We start from the raw sequence: 23936 nt of genomic DNA, 5'->3' as shown, positions 1-23936 counted from the left end.
CAGCATTGTACTCTGTAGTAATTAGACATAGACAATTAAATAAATGACTCTAATTAATTCGAATGTTAAACTCCATGAGACCAGGAGGATGCTTATGATTTTCTTGAAATGGCTAATGTAAAATCTATAAGGTCAATCATAAAAAAGAAAAAATAAATAGATGATTGTGTGTTAGTCAAGTTGTGTTTAGTCCTAAGGAACAGGATTACACTAAAGCCAGCTCAGGTAAGTGGAGGTTTATTTTTAGGGTACAAAGGGAATTATAAAGACACTATAAGCAAACTACATCAGGCGTCTTGACATTTGTGGGCTCTACTAGAGTTTTAAAAGCAAAGATATCCTGTCCTAATTCCTGCTTGATTTCCAAGGGTCCCAAGTATAGGCTCAAGAAAGTGGCTGGGTCCCATCCAGTAAAGAAAGGGAAATCAGAAGCAGATATTAGAAATTCCAGCCACTTTCTTTGCTAGGGTCATTTTAAAAAAGTTTCTGCAGAACTAGAAGCTGTACTAAAAACAAAAAACAAAAAACAAAAAACAAAAAAAACAGCTATGTGATAGTCAGTCTGAGGTTAAATGCAATCCCTTCTCTAGCAAGAGAAAAGGACAGGAGGGCCAAACAGGATAGACTGACTAGCCACTGCCCTTGCACCATTGGTTAATATCACAAAGGTATCACAAGGGAGATAAAGTATTACCCAGTGACCTAGGGTTCCAAAGTCAGAACACATGGGGCAGGACAGAAAATCTCAATCCCCTTCTCCTCTCCAATCCTGCTCATCTTTGGATCTGGTATGCGGATGACTGTATGATAGAATAGCATCTGGAAACCATAAGAGGGTTGATAACATTCTCAAGAGAAAGGTTTATTTGTGACAGAAGTTTTAATATGGGAATATGAAAGACCTTTTCAGGAGTGGAACCAGGAATAATGGTCTCCCCAGTCTTGCTCACATGGAATGCCAGACCAATATTCTCTTGGGCTTTTATCACAAAGGCTGTTGCAAGATGGAGTCAGGACCCAGTAGGTAGAGCAAAAGGGGAGAAAGAAAAAGAAGGGAAGGAATTTCAGGTAAAAGATCCCATCATTATCCATCTGAGGCTGCTCTGTGGACTGCTATGCCACCCAATGAGCTATATCATGCTTGGCACTACATTCTGGATCCCAACTGTGGTTATGATCTATTACTATCTTAGTTATCTAGTGCTGCCATTGCAGAAATATCACAAGTGGATGGTTTTAACAAATAAATTTATTCTCTCACAGTTTTGGAGGCTAGAAGTCTGGAGGCAGGGTGCCAGGTCTAGGGGAAGGCTTTCTCTCTGTTGGCTCTAGAGAAAGATCCTTGTCTCCTTCCAACATCTGTGGATCCAGTGTTCCTTGGAGATGTCCATGTGTCTTGGCATCAGTCTTTCCCTGGGTCTATGAGCTTCTCAGTGCAGGGACCTTGGATCCAAAGGACACTCTCAGCTCTTCTTTCTTGGTGGTAATGAGGTCCTTCTCTCTGCTCACTTCTCTCTCCTTTTATCTCTTGTAAGATAAAAGGTGATGCAGGTTATACCTCAGAAAAAATCCTTTTACATTGGATCAGGGCTGTGACCTGAGTAAGGATGTTGCATCCCAACCCTAATCCCCTTACAACTGACTAGCTGATCACATCAGATCACAGCGTGGGAGATGATGACTTAACTGCTAGATCACTGAGAATCATGACCCAGTTGACACATATTTTGGGGTCTGCAATTCAATCCATGACAACTATTAATCAGATTGTATGTCTTTGAGCAATAAACTTGCATGCCCCTCTGGATACTGAAGAGAGAATGGTGGTGCTACACATCTATGGGAGCTCTGGTAGCATAATGCCTAAGGCACTTGACTGCTACCAGAAGGCTGGCGGTTCAAACCCACCAGCCACTCCTCGGAAGGAAGATGGGTAATCTACTTCCGTAGTGATACTGCCTCGGAAACCCAAGGAGGGGTCGCTATGAGTTGGGTCCAACTCAACGGCACATGACAACAACAACAACACATCTATATCATTTGTTCCTTGAGATCTCTAGACAGAGAATCTGGATATGCCATTGGGAACACTTAGAATGGCCATGGCAAAATGGAATTTATGATGTGTGTGTGTGCAGGGCATCTGACATGTGCCTGGAGGATGACTACATGGGAACTGAGTTTGAGCCTAGTTCTCTTTACAACTGTCAAAAGTTGCATGGGTCTTGCTTTTCTCCACCTGTGGCACATTTTCATCCTCCTCTGCATAGGCAAGGCTCAATATCCCTAACCCCTAGTTCTCCTGGACTTACTGATGCAATGTTCACCATCAATTTACCATAGTCTCTGGTCTCCCACTTGGAATTTTATTTATTGGTTGTTAGACATTTAGAGGCCAATGACCTTAGATCATGTTTCCACTTCTTGCTCAATCAGCTGTGACCAAGAAAGATGAACAAGAGGAGTTCTCTGAGAAAAGGCTCTGGTCAGTCCAAGTCTGCTGCTATATACAGTTTCCTTAATAGCAGTATTTCAGGGTAAGTCATATGCAGCAAAGCAGCAGCTGTCTCTTGAACGCTACCAACAGTTCACCCTTCTGGAGGAAATACTCTTCTTCCATCGGTACACTAATAAAAACTGACCACTTTCTGGCCAAAGCTGACTGGCATCTGACCCAATTAAAAAAAAAAAAACACTCTGCCTTGGCGTTGGATCTGACTCACAGTGATCCCTCCTTGGGTTTCCCAGGCAGTATTGCCCAATCTTCCTTTCCAGTAGTAGCTGGTGGGTTTGAACCGCCAGAGTCTTGAAATTTTTTTTGGACGTGGAACCATGAAAAAGGGGTAACCTTTTACCTACTAGGCTCCACTTGGATGCATGTAAACTTGGAGACTCAACAGCCATATTGTCATGCCATCTGAGAAGCAGAAAAAACAGTCAGCATTGAGAAGGAAAAATGAAATATTAATCTAAGGTGCCTACCAGCGTCATGAAAATAAGCTATAGATGTTTTAAGCCAAGCCCCATGAACAAATTTCCTGAAAAACACTAACAGGCTCAGCTCTTCTTCTAGGCTACAAACTCTTTTCCAATTCATTTCCAATAATGTAAACATTACGTAATAATCAGAGTCATTGTCTTCTGTGAACTCTCAGCTTTCTGTTTCACTCACCTAGAATATTTTATACAATAGTTAATTGTGTCTTTGCTTTCTCTCTCCAAGTGGACGATGAATTTTCGGAGTCAAATTTTGCATTCCCCACACAAACATAGCTAGTTTCACATATTTGGTGCTCAAGAAACATTTGCAGACTAATCGAAATGCCAAGTTTTACAAGAAAGTCTAGCTGGTGTTGGAAAGCAGAACAGAGATTTAGAATAGGAAGGCTCTGCACAGCTGCAACTAGCCAGGTGGGAAGGGACGAAACCCTTGGACCCAGTGTGAGATGCTTGCCAGGAAAGATGGGTGAGCAGCACTCTGAATTCTTGTCAATTCAATCCAGGTTTACTGAGCCCCCAGTACGCGGAGGCGGGGTAAGGATGGCATACCCAAACCTCAGTCTGAAAGGGTAGGAGAAATGGGCCGTATCACCCGTCCAGGGCCGGCTCTCGGACACGCACTCCCGAGCGCAGCCCTGCGCACCCAAACCCTCGTCATCCAACCCCCGGAAGAGGAAACAGCACCCCGGGCCTCCCCGAGGGCCATGCTATCGTGATCTTACTTCGCCTCGCAGCTGTGCTTTCACCCTGAGTCGAGCAGGGTCCATAGCCCGCACCAGCTCCCCAATTCCGCATCAAGGCTGGACTAGGGGCGGCGGAGGCAGCTCGCAATTACCCTATTTCGGTTCCGCCCTCGCGTTGACGATCTGCGCATGACTTCCCTATGTCTCTGTCCCTTCTTCGACATTCCCCAACTGTGGCAGCCGGGCCCTCTAAATCTGGTCCTCGGTCCTCACCTTGGGCGCCAAACTGCTCGCGTTCCGGGGAAGCAAAGCCTGCAGAGCGCGTGCGCGAAAAAAAAAAAAAAAAACTGCCCTCGGAAAACTACTATTCCCAGAAGGCATGGGGTATGGCGGCGGACTCAGAACTCTGCCTACCCTGTAAAGTAGAAACCCAGAATTCAAGTAATTTAAAAGCTGAAACCGCGACTTTTATAGTGAAAATTAAGGAAACCCGTGGAGTGAAAAGCCGAAATATGTCACAGCCAGCTGGCGTCTCCATACTAGCACCCATTGCCCCCTGTTTCCCAGGCAGCTTTTTATTCAGTTTTCTAGTTAAACTTCCTCTGCGTTCCTCATACACTTGCTGTTTTACTGGCAAAGTTCTGGGTCCGTTGCCTGGAGTGACTTTAGCCAATAAAGACACACAGAGGTGAAAAGTAACAAGTAGTTTTTATTAAGTTTGTGCATAAGCTGAAACAGAAAGGGAGATCCCTCGGATTCTTGTCTGCCATTAAGCACTCTCTAAACTACTTTTATAGGATGGGGATTACATCATAATCATGTTATACATATAATTTCATGATTGGAAGTCAAGCATGCGCAGTGAAGGGTACAAAGATGGCGACCCTCAGCACGTGTCATTATATAATATTAAACCTCTACCCAAGAGGGTGTGATTTATTATACTTATAACCCCTTTTATCTAGATTTAGGTTGTTGCTGGGTCAGCAACTGGTAATCAACAGTGGACTACCTTTTTCCAGCATTTGCAGAACTCCCGGCCATCCGGTTTTTCTTAAGTTATATTTCTACTCCCGTTATTTCATGGGGAGGAACCTCGAGAAACTCTCCAAAGAACACTGTGTATTCTGTTGATGAAATGCTGTGTATCTCCTAATTAATACTGTACATTCTTTTAGGGAGACACTGTGCATCAATGTTACTTCATCTCATCCCTCACTTCAGAGAAGCATCGCAGAAGAAGGAATTCTGACAGTTTTCTGTCATCAGGTTTACAAATTTGCCTTTCTTCACACCTTTACTCCCTATGGTAAAAACAGAGCTACACTTGGACTTGCAATTATATAGGTCAATAAATCTCTTCTGCTTAAGCAAGGTGGGGTTGCAACAGAGATCCTGATCAAACAGCTCACCTCTTTCATTTTTAATGAAACCTTTCCAGTCTCACATCCCCCTCCAGCTATCATTCTCTCTTTCTCATCAAAGCCGAACTACTCAGAATTGTAGAAACTTGCTATTTCTACCTTTTGCTTCTCCCTCATTTCTTAACCCTGTTGATTCTAATACGGCTTTGGCTCCACCACTCAGGTCCCCAATAAACCCACTGGACATGTCTCAGGTTTTCTCCTCCTTGACCACTTGGCAATGTTGAGCACTATTCACTGTCCTCTTTCTTAAAACAAGGAGCTCTGGTGGAGTAGTGCCTAAGGCATTTGACTGCTAACCAGAAGGCTGGAGGTTCAAACCCACCAGCCACTCCTCGGAAGGAAGGTTAGGCAATCTACTTCCGTAGAGATAACTGCCTTGGAAACCCAAGGAGGGGTCGCTATGAGTCAGATCCAACTTGACGGCAGTGAGTTTGGTTTAGGAGCTCTGGTGGCACAACACCTAAGGCATTTGACTGCTAACCAGAAGGCTGGCAGTTCAAACCCACCAGCCACTCATCGGAAGGAAGGTTAGGCAATCTACTTCTGTAGCGATACCGCCTCGAAAATCCAAAGAGGGGTCGCTGAGGCAGATTTGACTCAACAGCAGTGGGTGGTGGTGGTGGTGGTGGTGGTGTTCTTAAAACAGTCTTTTTTTGTGTGGCAATGCTCTCACCTGGTGTTTCTCTTCCCTTTGTCCTCTTTGACTCATCCTCCTTTCACAGGCTCTTCATTTCTGGGTTTCTTTTCTTGCTTTTCAAGGACCTGTCCTATACCCTTGTTTCTTCCTACACTACACTTTCTTGCTGAACAATTTCCCTCCACTCACATGGTTTCAGGTATCATCTGTATAGCTGAGATCACTCTTTTTCACCTGTCTGCCTACTGAACATTTCTGCATATACTTAGGTATATGAAGAAATGTCAAGCTCAATATATCCAAACTATATCACTCCCTACCCTCACATCAGTCCCCATGGGTGCACCGCCTCCTGTCTTACCCCAGCCACTTCCTACAGTGCAGCTTGGACTTCTTCCTTCAATACCATCGCTTCTTGATCATATGCTACCTCCTGAAATGGTGGAAGGTCGACCAATTCTTTTTTTCTGTGCATTCCTTCCATCTTCTTTTGATGCTTCCTGCCATCAGTCAATATTTTGGTCACAGAATCCTTTCAAGATTGCAATTAGAGACTTGAATTTTTTCTTCAGTTCTTTCAGCTTGAGAAATGCTGAGCATGTTCTTCCCTTTTGGTTTTCTATTTCCAAGACTTTACACACTTCATTGTAATACTTTATTCTGCCTTCTTAAGCCACCCTTTGAAATCTGTTCCGCACTTTTACGTGATTTCTTCCATTCATTTTAGCTACTCCCCGTTAAAGTGCAAGTTTCAGACTCTCTTCTGACATCCATCAGTCTTTTCTTCCCTTCCTGTCTTTTTGATGCATTAAGATGTAAAATATTAGATTTTGAGGACTTAGGAGGAAAAAAAGGAATGTAAAATATCTCAGTAAGTTTTACATTGCTCTCATGTTGAAATACTTTAGACATATTCGATGAAATAAATTATTATTAAGTTTCTTTTTACTTTAAAAAATGTAGCCCGGACCATATTTCTATTGGATATTAATCAGTTGCTATTGAGTCAACTCCAGCTCATGGTGACTTCGTGTGTATCAGAGACAAACTGTGCTCTATAGAGGTTTTTATTTTTATTTTTATTGTGATTTGGGTGCAAATTTACAAAGCAGATTCATTTTACTCTCAACAGTTCATGCACATTTGGTTTCATGGCCTCAATTACAATCCCAACAATAAAAACCTCTCATCTCTTCCCTATGACTACCCCTTCCTTGTGTCCTTCTTATCTATGCATTCCTGTCTATCCAGCTTTCCCTCTATGCAAATGCTGCCCGTCTGATGTCTCACAGCTTATTGATCTCAGGGGTGCATCTCCCTAGGGTAGGTGGGTGCATCACCCAGGGGTAGATGTCCTCCTTGTGGGCCTGTTTGGCTGTGAGCGAATCCATGGGAAGTGAGTCCAGTTCCAGGCCTGAAGGATAACCCGGGGCTATACAGTCTTGGGGGTTCACCAGTCTCTATCCAACCAGTAATTCTGGTCATTTTTATGTTTTTGAATTTTGTTCCACATTTTTCCTTCCACTCTTTCAGGATCTCCAATGTTGATCCCTGAGTGGCTGACATTGGTGGTAGTCAGGCATCATCTAGTTCTGGTCTCAGGGTTGTGAAAACTGAGGTTCTCATAGTCCATCATACCCCTGGATTAACTGTTTCCACATGACTTTTTCTTCACTCTTCTTTGCTCCACACAAAGGGAGACCCATAGTTGCATCTTAGATGGCTGCTTGAAAGCTTTTAAGACCCCAGTGGCTCCTCACCAAAAGAGGATGTAGAACATGATTTTTATGTACTATGTTGTTCCAATTGAGCTCAATGTCCCGAGGCCATGGTCGTGAGCCTGCAAGCCTGATGATTCACTCCCTTAGGGTCCTTGGCTGTCACTGCGAAGCTACTCCAACTTTGTCCCATTACTTTTATAATGTCTATGGATATTTTTGTACCACAAGTATACATGTAAGAATATCATCAGCCACATCTATCTATGGTCATGGGTATGTTCCTGTTCACTTACCTACACCTGATCTTCTCACTTGTCTATGCATTTACCTGTAGACTAGTGTTTGTGTTACTGGTAATGCAGTATTGTGCACATGACAGTATTTGCCTCTGTTGTCTGTTATCTTTTGTGCATGTTTCTGTCCTCCTTTCCCTCTATAGGGTTTTCAATGGCTGATTTTTCAGAAATAGATCACCAGGCCTTTCTTCCAAGGCGCTTCTAAGGGGATTCAAACTTCCAACCTTTTCATTAGCAGCCACCCATTTGCACCACACAGGGACTCAGGTGCTCCAAAATACCTGGACTACAGCATATTGTGCGCTGTCAGTTTTGATTCTTAGTGACCCTATAGGAAAGAGTAGAACTGCCTCATAGGGTTTTCTAGATTGTAATCTTTATGGAGTAGATCACCAGTCTTCTCCCCTTGAGCTGCTGTTGCATTTGAACTGCCACACTTTCAGTTAGCAGCTGAGAGCTAACCATTGTGCCACTAGGGCTTAGCATATCTCCAAACTGGTATTTAAAGGATCTGGAGGAGAAAAGTGGTAGTGTTCCAGGGCCAGAGCTGTGTCCTTACACCTCCACATTGATGCCATATGATCTTCATGCTTCTACCATAAATATAAGCAAATATGTAAATTTCCTAAGTACATTTAAGCTCTTGTAAATGTACACTCAGGAAGGCACACTCACTGTGGTGTCAATCACACCAACTCAACCTGGTCTACTTTGACTCCTTTCTACCACAGGTGTCCTGCCTCAGTTAACATATACTGCTTAGGAACTTGACATCTGTTGCAATCTTCCTGAGGAAGACTTTGCTTAGACTCCCTGAGGAATCATGGTTCTGGCTTTTTCAATACTGTCTAATGACTGGTTCCTGATAGTCTTGTTTCTGAATGCTCAAATTTCTTTTAGAAAGATGAGTGAAAGGCTGGTCCCTATGACATGGAGGTTAAAGATATCCCAAATGTCCAACTTTTCCAAACTGCTGTGCCACTCTGTCATCTCTAACATCAACGCCTTCTCCTCCCTTCAGTACTTTCCCTCCCATCTTAAGGTTCCATATTTCACTACAACATTTCACAGAACTCAGACTGCCTAGGAAATGGCTCACATGGTGATGGAGGCTGGCAAGTCCCAAGTCCATGGGTAGGTCTGGAGGATTCTCCCCACTCACATGGTTGCAGGGGCTGGTAAACTCCAATCAGCAGGTCAGATGACTGGCTGCTGTCTTAAGTCCAGAGGTAAGATGATGACAAACCAAACGCAGGACCAGAGCAAGAGAGTGAACTTTCCCAGAACATTCACATATATCCCTCAAGGAAACTAAGTAAGGGTGGTGACTGGAATCACACCCTCTAGCAAGGCGGGACTCAAGATGCATCCCACTCTAAACAGGAATAGAGTCTAGGTTTTATAATACATCACAAAATTGCCCCTCCCAATCATTCTACCAGTCCTCAAATCATTAACAATTAGTCCTTCAGTAGGGCAAAGAGTCCTAATGGTGAGGTTACTCAATTACCAGCCATTCAGGTCTGCTGCAGGTGTCCATCTGATCTGATCAGGTACTCCACAAGTTTGTCTCATCATCACCCTTTCTGGCCTCTGATAAAATTTAACTGAGAGAAGATTATTCCCTTGCTCTGAGTCTTTCTTTAGGTATCAACATAATTTTAGATTTTCCCCTTTGCATAACCCATTTCACTAATTGCTATTATTTTTCCTTCCTTCCATTTGTCATTTCTTTTTACCCAAACTTTCCCACCTTGGAAAGGGACATCAGGTTCAACCACTGTGCCAGTCCAGATTGCTGGTAGCAAGACCAGTCTAGCAAGTGCTTCCCCCTCAGTCCACTCCCATTCATGCTGGATAGGGTTACACAGGTCCAACACTATTGGGCTATCTCAACCACTGGACAATATGGTAGTATTCACTGTCAACCCCAATTTTGCCAGAGCAGGGGAAGTACATTCCATCTCAAAAGGCCATTGGGAATTCTGACTATTCAAGGGTATAGTCAGTATCTTGTTTAAGGGTCACTCTGCCTCTGGTACTCATAGCTGCATTCCAGGTCCCAGGACCACAGCTTCTGGCAGGAAAAAAGCAATTTCGGGTTATATGGGGAAGAACTATACAGGAGCACCAGTGTACTCCTCCACCCCCTCTTCCCCAGAGAAATGTAGGAATCTGTCCAGTGGTGATCCTTCACCCCCCTCACGTTGAGTGTGAGCACACACACATGAAGGCATGTGAGCCAGCCCTTCATGCCTTTATCTCCCCGTTTTAGATAACAAATGTTTCAATTGCCCATTCCAAATCTTTATCAAATCATTACTATGAAGACTGTAACATGGTATGTCCACTTAATATGGTGTTTCTTGGCCCACTGCTGCACCCTGTGGGCTGTAGTATGTTCCTTGGTCTGAGGAAATATAACTTGGTGGCCCAAATTGGTACAGTCCTTTAACAGTATTGGTACAGTCCTTAAACAGTATTGGTACAGTCCTTTAATAGTGTTTTTGGCATTTGCATCTGTCACAGGATATGCAAAGCCTAGTCCAAAGTACCTATTCCCATAAGAACCCATTTGTAGCCACCTGGAGCCACTGACATCATTGGTCCTATATATCAACTTGCCAGCTATGTGCAGGGTCTTCCCCCTGGGTAATCTGCCCCATAGCCATCTGTAACTTTTCTTTCTTGCTGGCAGACAAGAAGTTCTTATTAGCATTTTGTGCCTCAGAAAGTGTAAGAGTGAAATACTTAGATTCAGTCCATCTCTGCATTGCTGTAGCACCCCCATGTCTACTCATGTCATGGACCCAAATGACCACTTCAAGGGAGCATACCAACATATCCACTTGCTGATTCCGGTCACCTCTGATCCAAGAAAGGGAGCCTTCTGATTGGCACTGATATGGCCTACTCTAATGCACACTCTGAATTTCCAACATGCTTTCCATAGGTCCATGCCCCACACGAGTGTCCCCTAACAGTCCAGTTTCCCATCACCCATTTGCCTGACCATACATCTGCCCAAATCAATACAAATCCAAACATATGGGCTCTCACCATTGCCCAATTCTTCCATGACAGCTAGGAAGACAGCATGCAGTTCAGCCCATTGAGCTGACTTGTTCTTACCTTCTTCAATCAGGGTCTTTCCATATGCTGATCTTAATGCAGCAGCTTTTCCCAATAAATGTTGTCCATGTACCCTGGAACTGCCATCTGTGAGTCAAGCAGCCTTCTGCTGGTCAGCAGAAAATTGTTTACAGGGCACTGTCAATGAGGCAATGGGTTCTGGCAGCTTCTCAGGTGTTTCCAGGGTAGGAGCTATGTGAAAAGAGGCTCTCTGCTCATGGATATGGTGGGTGCCTCCCTCCATTACTCCAGCAGCTAGTTCTTTTATGAATGGTTTCCATTTTATTATGGAACTATTTTGGGCACTGCCATCCTTTTTAGAATGTTTCTCTGACATCACCCAATACATGGGTATTTTAGGTCTCATGATGATTTTATTTTCTGTCATTGAGGCAGTCTCAATCAATGCCCAAAAGCAGATGAGTTACAAATGGTGTATATCGTGTTGCAGCATCTGGAAACTTTTTAGTCCAGAATCCCAATGGTCACCATAGGGCAGTGTTCTCAAGTTTTTGCCATAAGCTCCAGTCTGCATAAGCACGTGTAGCAGATACCTCCCAAATTATGTCTGAATGGGGATCATAAGGGCCTATAAGGCAAGAAGAGTGAGACCATTTTCTGTATTCAGACATAGCCTGCTGTTGCTTAGGCCCCCATTCAAACATAATTTTCTTCCGAGTGGTTTTATGGATGGGAGCCAGTAACATTCCCAAATGTGGAATGTGTTCTCCAAAATCTGAATAGACCAATCAAACACTGGCTTCCTGCTTAGTCTTGGGGGTATAGTGACAGCAAGTTATTCTTCGTTGCTTGTAGAATGTCACAGGTGGCTTCTGCCCAAGTTATTCCCAAGAATTTCACCATTTGGGCAGGGTCCTGGATTTTTGCTGATTTATTAACCACCCTCTCTTGGTCATGTGGGCCACCAGTTTTCAAATCTGTCCTAGCCTGTTCTTCTGTATTTGATATTAACATAATATCATCAATGTAACATATCACCATACTTGAAATGTGCACAAAGTCCAAGTATCTTCTAACCAATCCATGAGAGTAAGATGGTGAATTCAAATCACCCTGTGGGAAAACACTGAAAGTATAGTGAGAGCCTTCCCATGTGAAAGCAAACTGCAGCTGACTCTTTTCCAAGGCTGGGAAGGACAAAAAGGTATTTGCAAGATCAATCACTGAGTCCTAGTCTCCTTTAGCCTGCTTTATTTTCTGCACTGTTGATACCATGTCTGAAACAGCTGAAGCCATCAGTGGCACTACTTTAGGCCTTGATAGTCTACTGTCAGCCTCCACAAGCCATCTGCCTTTTCCCTGGTCATACAGGTTTCCTATACAGAGATTGGGCACTCTAGTAGCATAGTGCCCAAGGCATTTGACTTGGAAACCTAAGGAGGGGTTGCTGTGAGTCATATCAACTTGATGGCAGTGAGTATGGTTTTTTGGTTTTGGTGGCATAATGCCTAAGGCATTTGACTGCTAACCAGAAGGCTAGCAGTTCAAACCCACCAGCACTCCTTGGAAGATTGGGCAATCTACTTCCGTAGAGACACCACCTCAGAAACCCAAGGAGGGGTCGCTGTGAGTCGGAAACAACTCAATGGCAGTGAGTTTGTTTTTTTTTTTTAAATATATATATATATATATACACACAGAGATTTGTTGGGACCAATACTCCAGCCTTTACCATATCTTTAATCAAAGCAGTAATTTCCTTTTGTCCACCAAGTATCCCACACTGTTTCAAGTTAAGAGCTTACGTGGGTTTGGGCAATTCTAATGGTTCCCATTTAGCATGTTCAATCAATACTGACCTAAGGGCAGACCTACACACTTTCAATTTCACAATATCAGGTAGAAAGAATATTCTCCAATTACATAAAATATCCATACCAATAATACGTTCAGGTAAGGGAGATGCAACTACTTCATATAACATCTGTTAAATCTTCCAATTCTCATCCAAATTTTCACCTTAGTCCCATCACCTATTGCATCCTCATATCTCCCGTCTAACTTTAAGCCCCTTCAAGATTTCATTGGCAGGTTTTCAGGTGATAGTACATTGGGCTCCTGTCTCCAGGAGGCTGGATCCCCAAGGTCTCTTCCCTACCCCCCCAAAGCCATTTTACCCACACATGTGCATATGGCCTCATGTTCCCCACTGGAGGATGGACTAGAAGACTCTGACACCCTCCTCAGTCCCTATCTTCATCAACTATCTGAGCTCTACTTCAACTGGTCCCATGTGGGACTTCCTTTCATTAAATTCCTCCTGATTGGACCAGACTTGTTTGTTGTTGTTATGTGCCGTTGAGTCGGACCCGACTCATAGCGACCCCTCCTTGAGTTTCTGAGGCAGTATCACTACGGAAGTAGATTACCCCATCTTCCTTCCAAGGAGTGGCTGGTGGGTTGAATTGCCAGCCTTCTGGTTAGCAGTCAAGTGCCTTAGCCACTATGCTACCAGAGCTCCCCGACAGACTTGTTTAAGCCCTCTTAATATTGGGGGACCAGCAGGAGTTTCCATTGGACCACCCAGACTCCTGTAGTGTTGCATTAGCACCTTTGTCTCAACTCCATCAATGTCCACTATATTCATCAATTCCTTAATAACCATCAAAAAATCTCTGACCTGCAGAGGTGAGTTATTTCGCCATTGCCTCTTCCCATCCTATTAATTACTCTTATGTTTCTTGCATCTGTAATACCCATGTGGGGAACCTATGCCAGCAGACCTGTCACTACTTCTCAGATTGTTGCTTTGTTTTGTAGTAGTGAAGTTACATGGGATTCCCACGTAGAAGGGGTTCCCTTGATTACCATATCTGCCATGACCTGTGTAAGGGGCATATTTATTGGGTGAATATCCTGATCACCAAAAAGCCATTCCAGCATGGCTTGCATAAGCAGTCTATTAGCTGCTTCCTCTGGAGTGTTCCGGGGAGTATTTAGAGGGGGAGAGGGGCAGTTTTCCTTCTCAGGATAAACAAATCTGACTACAGATTTTATCTAGTCTACCACGCTGGCTGTATGCTCTGGGTTAACCTGCCATGTAACTGGATCTTGGATCAATATTTATGCCTGTGCCATAGTAAGCTGTGGGTCTTGCATCAACCCAAACATATTCTTCCATTTTGTAGCATTCAAAACTAAAGACACTGCACCTAAATTAGTCACTGTCACAATACATTTTAGTAAAGGTTCCTCAGGATGCTGACAATAGCAATCTACAAACTGAAGCAACTCTTCCACGCTACACTCCCTGGCTTCAATAGTTTCTTGGTTTTGCCTGTTCCCTTCCTGGACTTTCTTGGTGACCAGCAGTCGTAGGGGTACTGTCTATTGTTCCAACAATTTTTCCTCTCTGGGTAAGCCCTGAGACTAGTGGTCGTAGATCTGATCAGATCAGATCAGAGCTTGGTTCAGTGCTACAACCCGCCCCTACATAATTTTTCCATGCCATTGCAGCTTCCTTATAACAGCAACCAAGGAATTGTAAGTCTTGCCCTTTCCTTATCACTCTGTATTTCCATATGCATGCAACTAACCAATTCCTCAGGAGTTAGATCTACCACTCCTAAACCCCATGAATAGCTTTTGCCTTGGATAACTGATCTTAACAAAACACCTGCTTCAATCCATGGGTGTGTTTATCCCACCCAGAAACCAAAGGTTTCTTTCTCTCCTTTATCCCCTTTTCCCCAAAACCATGTAATTCAGTGAGTCTGGGCCACTGCAGTGAATCCCACTTCTGACACCAACTGCTCAAATCATTTCTTTTAGAAAGATCAGCAAAAGTCTGATCTCTGTGACATGGAGGTTAAAGATGTCCCAAATGTCCAACTTTTCCAAATTGCTGTGCCACACCATCATCTCTAACATGAACTCTTCCTCCCCTCAGTACTCTTCCTCCTTAAGGTTCTGTATTTCGCTGTAACAGATCACAGAACTCACAGACTGCCGAGGAAATGGTTCACGTGGTGGTGGAAGCTGGGAGGCTGGCAAGTCTCAAGTCCATGGGTAGGTCTGGAGCATTCTCCTTATGTGGTTGCAGGGACCAGCAAACCCAAATCAGCGGGTCAGATGACTGACTGCTGCCTCGAGTCCAGGGATGAGATGATGACGAACCAAACACAGGACTGGAGCAAGAGAGTAAATTTTCGCATAACATTCACATATATCCCTCAAGGAAACTAAGGGTGATGACTGGAGTCACACCTTCCAGCAAGTGGGACTCAAGATATATCCTACCCTAAACAAGCATAGAGACTAGGATTTATAATACATCACAAAATGGAGGATGATGGCTAGAAGGGCCCTACTAAGCAATTCACTGCATTGCACTGCAGCTTCTTCTTCACCTATGTGTTACAATTATGTAAGACTTGCAAAGGGGTTTAATATAGTCTTTGAAGCCCAGGCCTGGGAGAGTGAAGGGAAGAGATGAGCTCAGAGCAGGGCTGACCAACCTGCTGGCCACCATCTTGGCATCCTTTTAACACTCAAGAGAAATTTCTGAGATAGTCCCACCAATTCTCTTTCCCAGGCTTCAGTGTCCAGCGTTTCTCTACTGACCATATTTTCCCCATCTCTTAGTTCTCTAGCATTGCCAATTCTCTTATTTGAAGAGTTGATTTGTAGATTGCCTCTGTTAATTTTTGCAGTAGGAATTCTGTCTTTAAATTTGTTGTTTTTGTTAGTTGCTGTCAAGTCAGTTGTGATTCATGTGTGTCAGATTAGAACTGTGCTCCATAGGGTTTCCAGAAGCAGACTGCCAGGTCTGTCTTCTGAGGTACTAGATGGGTATTCAGACCCATTCAGTGGGTTTCAGCTGCTGACCTTCTGGTTAGCAGCCAAATGCTTTAGGCACTGTTGCCACCAGAGCTTGTAATTGATGTTAAAACCTCAAGTTTTAAGGCCTCCATTAATGCACGCTATATTGGAGGGTATCAATTAAAAGTAAAATGGTCCATTCTTGACAATTTTTAGCAGAAGGCTAAACAATATTCCATTTTGAAAAGTGCTCTGCTGATCACCGAATTTCAAAAGGGAACAAAGGAAGAACTATCAAATTTATGTACCCATTGGGTTTCAACACAGATATTACTCCAGTCCATTAGAATTCTGAATTTCTTCTAGTCTTAACTTGCTGACAGTGGCAGAATGTTGTAGGGAAATACTTGCCTCTCAATTTTTAACAAGACAATAAAGATTCCGACCTCTTAAGAGAAAGTCAGCAGCCAAGTTTGTCCATAATCCTTTCTATTCTATCCAATATTTAAAAATATCGTATTAGCCACACTGAAAAATTCTGCACTCTGCTAGTGTTTTTCATTAAATTTCTTTTTAAAAATCACACATGGAAAGTACTCTTCACTGCGACTCATCTGCTCTTGAGAGGTGGACAGAGATTCATAGTTTTTAATAGAGTGGGAAGAGGTGCCTGTTGGCCAATCCAGCTTCTTGAATCCAACTTTCAATCCCAGGAGAAATACAATCTTGGTCCACTGGGATTCATGCAGAGCAAGGTAGGTTCCAGACAGCCCTTCAAAATCAAGTCCTCTTTAGGACTTCATCTTAAAGTAGTAAAGGGATATGGACACCTTGAGTCAAGGTCATCCAGTGCCTGACCTTTAATAAAATATATGGGGCCAGACTCAGGGAATGAGTTCTGGCCTCAGACGGTGAAATTCAGCAATGTAGGACAGTGCTAAGGCAGACTTTTGGTATTTATAGAGTTTTCATTTACTAGAGAGCTATTTTAGGTCCTAAGGTAATGATGGACAGGAAGGGGTCATTTGGAAAGGCTGAAAAATAGTAATATGCAAAATGTAACCATAGCAGAGGTTACTGGGGTTCCCCATATATTTAGGTGCTTGTTTTATTTTCCTGGTATCCAAACACTGTGTTCTGGCCTATGAGATGTGGCTAGAAGTGATGAAAGCCTAGCGCTTAATAATCCTCCAGCTTTTTCTTCTTCCTCCATGATGACCTTAGGGGCCATGTTCTAAATAATAAGGATGAAGTAAGTCAGACTGACCCATGCACACTTTATGTAAGAAATATATTTTGTATATTCATTGTTGCCCATAGCTTAGCATATTCCTCTTCATTAATTATGGGGGAAGAATTTGAATTAGGAATTGATTATTAGAATAATGTGAGCCTAGGATGATAAAGTATAGGCCAGGCTATGAAAATTCAGAGAATGTGAATCCAAGAGGTGTTTTGATAGAGAGAACTTGGGAAATAGAAAAATCATTAGTTCAGATAAATATTTATTGAGCACCTATTATATGTAAGGCACTGTGTGAGATACAAAGACATATAAGTCACACCTCCAAGTGCTTACAACCTAATTGAGAAGATAATACATGTACAAATCATAAAACAAATCTACCTTGCATCATGATGATGAAAAGAATGGACTTTGAAGGCAGATCTGTATTACAGACCCAGTTTCACATTTTACTAGCTGTGTCACTTTGGGCAAGTTATTTAACCTCTCTAAACTTCACTTGTCTAATCTGTAAAATGAGTATAATAATAATAATAATCCAAACCAGTTGCCATCAAATTGATTCCAACTCTTGGAGACCCCATGTATTTCAAAGTAGAATTTCATTCCATAGGGTTTTAAAGGCAGTTCACCTAAAGGCCTTTCTACTAAGGAGCCTCTAGGTGGGTTTGAACTGCCAACATTTTGGTTACCAACTGAGCACTTAACAATTTACACCACCCAGGGACTTCCTGAGGATAGTAACAGTACCTACTTAATAGGGTTGTTGAGAAGACCAAAGAACCTATGCCTTGAAAAACTGAGCTGAGTGCTTACCCTGTAATAAGCGCCCAATAAGTGCTAACTATTATTACTAGCAGTATTAAGATATCTAAAAGCTGGGACACAAAAGAACAAAGTCACTGCCCTAAAAAGCTCCGAGAGAGAGAGAGACTAACAGCTATAGAAAGAACTGTACTGGAAGCAACAGTGCTGCTCTGATACCATTTTTGCCTTTTCTCTCCTGTTATGGCCTCCAGTTATTTAAAGTGCAGCAATACCTGGGGGCTAAGTTCTCATGTTCAGGCAAGAAGTACGTCTGAGTAAACATTTATCCTCTTGTCTGACAAAGTTCTCCAAATTTTTGGATCTTTAGAGTTACATCCTAATTTCAGGCATCCCACATCAGTTCTATTAACAGAGTAGCTATAGAGTGATAACTCAAACACTGGGTTGGCAGAGGCAGGAGGGAAAAACAGTAGCCAGAATGGGTCTACTATTATATGCTTAGATCATCTGATGAACTAAAGATAGGGAAGACCTATCTTAAATTTTCATGGTAGTCCTTTTTTTCTGAATAAAGCTGTTACCCAATTCAGTCTATTCCCTGTCTGGCATAACGTCGCTGATGTTGAATAACTGATGATTTAGAACTGAAAACTTTTCCACATACACCGCATTCATAGGGCTTCTCTCCTGTATGAACTCTGTAATGTCGAGTAAGCCGGCATCTCTGACTAAAGGCTTTCCCACATTCACTGCATTCGTATGGCTTGTCTCCAGTATGAATTTTCAGATGTTGAGTAAGAGGTGAGCGGTCAAAGAAGGCTTTCCCACACTCGCTACAATGAAAGCGAGGTTCTTCAGTATGAGCTCTCTGATGTCTATTCAGTGATGAGACACCATAGAAGGCTTTCCCACACTCACTACATTCATAAGGCTTCCTACCAGTATGGATTAACTTATGTCGAGTAAGGATACTCTTCTGGCTAAAGGCTTTCCCACATTGATTACATTCATAAGGACTTTCTCCAGTATGAATTCTCAGGTGTCGAGTAAGAGATGAACGGTCAAAGAAGGCTTTTCCACACTCATTGCATTTAAAGGGCTTCTCTCCAGTATGGATTCGCTGATGTACAGTTAGAGACGAACGGTCAAAAAATGATTTCCCACACACGTTGCATTCATAGGGGCTCTCCCCAGTGTGAGACATACGATGTCTACTCAGGCTGCTCCTGTGACTGAAGACTTTCGTGCACTCATGACATTTAAAGGGCTTCTCTCCAGTATGAGTCCTTTGATGGCGGATAAGGGATGAATGGTCAAAAAATGTCTTCCCACAGTCACTGCACCCTTGGTCTCTCTCTTTAGTGAGAATTTTCTTGGGAGGGATTGATCCTTGCTGTAAGCTATTCTCCTGGAAAAGGAAATTGTTGTAAGTCTCCACTGCAGGGTCTTCCTTCTCTGTTTCAAAGTCATCTTCTAGTACAAGAACTTTAAATTCAGGACTTTGAGGGCTTTTATTTCCATACATTTCTGTAAATGTTCCTTCAGAAATTTCTTCTCCTGAAATTTCTTCTTTCTCTTGAATCTCAGGCTTAGGCTCCCAGTCTGGAACAAACAGAAAACACAGATGCAGTTTCCTTCCCAGGCTTAAAAAAGGGAAATATTATAGTGGAAAAAGAGATAATATGATAAATCTGAAAGTAATGAATGGGCGCTTCATTGTTTGTCCTCAAGAATCATCTCATACTCTAGGGAAAGACTAAGACTTGGAAACGAAAACGTCAGGGAATAGAACTGACAGTAGACATCTCAGAAAGTAAAATATCCACTGGAAGCAGGGTGAAGATAATTAGGGCAGTATGTTAAATGGACAGGATGGTGATAAACAGAAATATCAAAGTGTGATTGGACAACATGACAGAACTGAGAAAATAAAACATTCAGTGAACATTTTTTTATTGATATTTATTTAATATGTAGGGAGAAAAAAAGGAAAGCTGGTGATATAAACAACTACTACAGGAGCTCTGGTGGTGCAGTGCCTAAGGCATTTGACTGTTAACCAGAAGGGTGGCAGTTCAAACCCACCAGCCAGTCCATTGAAGGAAGACTGGGCAAGCTACTTCTGTAAAGATTTACTGCCTTGGAAACCCAGCGGGGGTCTCTATGAGTCAGAATCGACTCGATGGTAGTAAGTTTGGTTTTGGTTTTTTGACAGCAGATTTAAATTTGAGAAAAAGATGATACCAAACATTCCCCCGCCCCACACACACACCCAAATAACAATGACAAAACAACACATAATTCTGGACACTCAATTACCTAGAGAGACATTCTCTGGACATTCTCTCTCCTCAGATCCACAAAGATCCACTATCCATGCCTCTTCCCCTCTCTTCAACTGAAAAATCACATCAGGCTGAGGAACTGGAAGTCCTGTTAATGGAGAAAGAAACAAGCCATGGCAGGAGTATGTGATAAAAGTACATTAACTGTTGCAACGCTCCATCTCAACCTCTTAGTCTTCAGAGAGAAATTGCAAAAGACAGAAAGTGCATGTCAGCAATCCAGAGTATAAACTTCAGGAGCCTCTGAATGGAGGTCAAGACTGAGGTTCTTAACTTCGGCCCCAGGAACAAATAGCACCGGGTCAGAAAGTTAGTTACATCCATTTGAATGAATGTGCTTATTCTTCCCCTTTAAGTTAATGGGAAAATTCCACCTTAACACTGGTAGGATGAGGGGAAAGAGTTCTTATTCTTAGCTCGGGGAAGGGCAGAATGAAAAAAGATCATCTTGAGCAAAAAAGAAGTATAAAGAAAATGCCCGTTTCTGTTTGTTTACCTTTTAGTGTTGTTTTTATTTAAACATGTAGAGATATATACAAACAAAAAGACAAATCACTTTTCAAACTTTGTAATCTTGTTTTTTTCTTTTATACTTATTCATGTTGGTACCTAAAGATACCTATAAAAACTGGATGATTAAATGAAATGAAAGCTGGTGATATAAACAACCACTACAGGAGCTCCTGGTGTTGCAGTGCCTAAGGTATCTGACTGTTAACCAGAAGGGTGGCAGTTCAAACACACCAGTACTCTATGGGAGTATACTGATGTGTAAACTAGATTTTTCACATAATAAGAAGTGAAAAACACTATTCCAATTAGCATGGATATACTTCACCATTTTAATGGCTACAAGATATTATAATGTATGAATAATATAATTTATTTAACTAATCCCCTGCTGATAGACATTTAGATTGTTCTTAATATTTTACTATTATCAAACGATGGTATGATAAAAATCTGTACATACCATTGGCTGCTAATCTTATTATTTCCCTAGGATAAATGCCTAGATGTGAACCTATCTGTTTTTGTTTTTGTTTTTTTTTTTAACTTACATGAAAAACAGACCCCCTCCTGGAAATAAACTTGTAGTCTAAGTTTCCCTTATATTGGTGTCCCTACTTGGAAAAGAAAGACACTTTTTTTTCCCCTAAATTTTATTTAGGGAGCTCTGGTGGCATAGTGCCTAAGGCACTTGACTGTTAACCAGAAGGTTGGTGGTTCAAACCCACCAGCCACTCCTTGGAAGGAAGATGGGCAATCTACTTCTGTAGTGATACTGCCTAGAAAAACCAAGGAGGGGCCGCTATGAGTCGGGTCCGACTCAACGGCACATAACAACAACATAGAATATACACAGCAAAACATATACCAATTCAACAGTTTCCACATGTACCATTTAGTGACAACGATGACGTCCTTTACATTGTATAACCATTCTCACCCTCATTTTGAGGTGTTCCTCCCTCATTTACATAAACTTACTGCCCGCCCCTCCCCCCACTAAGGTTCCTATCTAATCAGAAAGGCACTTTTTTACTGGGCCCAAGGATCATTTCTCTGGTCATACGTCAATTCTTTGCTGACAGTCACATCTATGACCTCCCTGTGGCTTTGTCTCTGACTTTAGGAATTCTATTTTCCCCAGTATTTTATCATTCCAAAGTTTATGGCAAAGCCTCAGTCGTCTCCTTCAATGCCTCCTGAATATTCTGTTTTTCATGTTTGACTGCTTATGCTAATTCAGGGGTGTTAACATTTGCTTTTTTGACCTGCTTTGCAGGAAATTTGTAGGTGACTCTCTTTATTGCTGTCTGCTGCTTATTTTAAGCTGCTTCCAAATCTGTGCACTCACTCAGCCTCTTCCTCTTGAAGCTCCTGAGACGTCCTTGTCACCTACAGCAAACAGCCCAACTTTACATCTCACTCATAACGTTGATCTACTTCCGCAGTGATACTGCCTTGAAAACCCAAGGTGGAATCACTATGAGTCGGATCTGACTAGATGGCAGTGAGTTTTTTTTTTTTTTACTACCTGATATCAGCAGGAGCTCTGGTAGCACAGTGCCTAAGGCACTTGACTCCTAATCAGAAGGCTGGCGGTTCAGACCCACCAGCCACTCCTCAGAAGGAAGAGAGGGCATTCTACTTCCGTAGTGATAGTGCCTCAGAAACCCAAGGAGGGGTTGCTATGAGTCAGGTCCGACTTGACGACACATAACAACACAACAACACCTGATATCAGCAGTAGCATTTAATTTTCCCTTTGTCTTGCAGTCTGTGTATGTGCAAAGTGCCTTGTGTGGACATCTCTCTTAGACTGTACTTAAGACAAATATAAACATCAAATACATCTCTGGTGATCTCCTCAGATGTACAACTCTCTATTTCCTTCCCTCATCTTCCTCTTTTAAGAGAAAACACTTCTTTCCTCCTCCTCTGGCTTCTGTGAGGAGAAATTTTCCCTCAACAAGATGGGCCCTGACGCCACCCCTCACTCTTCTGGATAGAGCTGAGTAAGTTACCTGACTGGTGAGTCCCCCCTCTCTTGAGCCCCAGCCAGTTTCCTCCATCAAGCACACATTCTGCTCAGTTCCTATGGGCCCTACATTTTTCAGGGACAGGCTGCTAAGCAAGGGAGCCTGTCAGTGTTCAGCACTGCTTATGGCTGGGTAAGCAAGTGTGCCCAATGCCCATTATTGCTGTATACCTAAGCACATCCTTCTATGCTTTTATCTTATCTGTCAGTAGACTCAGAACTCAGGGAAGGGGAGAAGAGGCATTAACTGATTAGGCCTTAACCCCAGATTAACATTACACAGATTCTAACTCCTTATGGGAAGCTATTCTTACCCAGTGAGGCAACACTCTCATAGTTCTCCAGCATCACCTCCTTGTATAGGTCCCTCTGAATGGGTACCAAATGGCTCCACTCCTCCTCTGTGAAGATCACGGCCACATCCTCAAATGTCACTGGCTCCTGAAAGCACAATCGCATTCTCCCTTACTCATAACCCTTCCCTTTACATGGACCAGACAGATGAACAAAAATGACAGCCCAGGAGGATGTGGAGGGGATAGAGAGGAAATGGTCTGACAGTGTAGGGTTTTTGAAACATTTGAAGAAAGTGGTGTAATCACCTGAAGCATGAAGTTCTTGCTCATAATTCCACACCACAATACTTACAGCTGAGCCTCTGGATATCAGGGGGCCCTTTTTTTCAGACTTCCAGAAAACTTACAAGAATAGAACAAAGAATTCCCATGTATCCTTCACCCAGCTTCCTCAAATGTTAATTTTTTCCATATTTGCTTTACCTTCTGTCTTTCTCTATATATACATTTTCCTAATATTTTCCCCTGAATCTTTGAGAGTAAGTTGCAAACATGATGTCCCTTTACTCATGAATATTTCAGCATATGTTTTATAATAAAAGCATTCTCTTATATAACCACAGTATTATAACAATCAAGAAATAAAGTTGTTGTCACACTATTATATAATCTACAACCTTATTCAATGTCACCATTGTCCTTGTTTTACTTAGTGTTTTTTTTAAAACAAATTCTTAAATAATGATGTTGGATTAGATCATCCTTAGGATCCCTTTCAGCTTTAAAGTTCTGTGATTCTGAAGATTACATCTTTACCTTTAGTCCTAAAACGACAAATAAGCGTAAGCCAGAAGTTCTAAGCCAGAGTGTGGAATTCAAGAATTTCTGTCCTTGGCAGGAATGGGTCAAGCCACATGTCTCCATCCACATAAGACCTTGAGGAACTTTCTAACTTCTCTGAAGTGCTGTGCAATATGCATCACATCCTCAGCCTAACCTGATAGTCTCTACATTGGGGTCTACTCTCAGTCCATATATGGACCTACTGTAGGGACAGT

At 42.4% G+C, this 23936-nt stretch overlaps 1 protein-coding gene across 1 annotated transcript in view; it reads right to left on the bottom strand.

Annotated features, from left to right (window-relative positions):
- LOC103213689 (zinc finger protein 11) overlaps nucleotides 1–23041 on the bottom strand; it is a 52445-nt gene extending 29404 nt beyond the window's left edge. Inside the window, exons 1-4 of the mRNA XM_007959424.2 lie at nucleotides 22897–23041; nucleotides 20012–20125; nucleotides 18314–19294; nucleotides 3437–3441 (exon numbers count right to left, since the gene is read on the bottom strand). Coding sequence (XP_007957615.2) covers nucleotides 3437–3441; nucleotides 18314–19294; nucleotides 20012–20125; nucleotides 22897–23041 — 1245 coding nt within the window. The remainder of the gene's footprint in view (nucleotides 1–3436; nucleotides 3442–18313; nucleotides 19295–20011; nucleotides 20126–22896) is intronic.
- Between the last annotated feature and the right edge of the window lie 895 nt (nucleotides 23042–23936).

Source organism: Orycteropus afer, unplaced genomic scaffold (assembly GCF_000298275.1).
Source record: "Orycteropus afer afer isolate SDZICR_OR568_19922 unplaced genomic scaffold, OryAfe1.0 scaffold00017, whole genome shotgun sequence".
Lineage (NCBI taxonomy): Eukaryota > Metazoa > Chordata > Mammalia > Tubulidentata > Orycteropodidae > Orycteropus > Orycteropus afer.
This window is presented reverse-complemented; position numbering and strand designations above follow the sequence as displayed.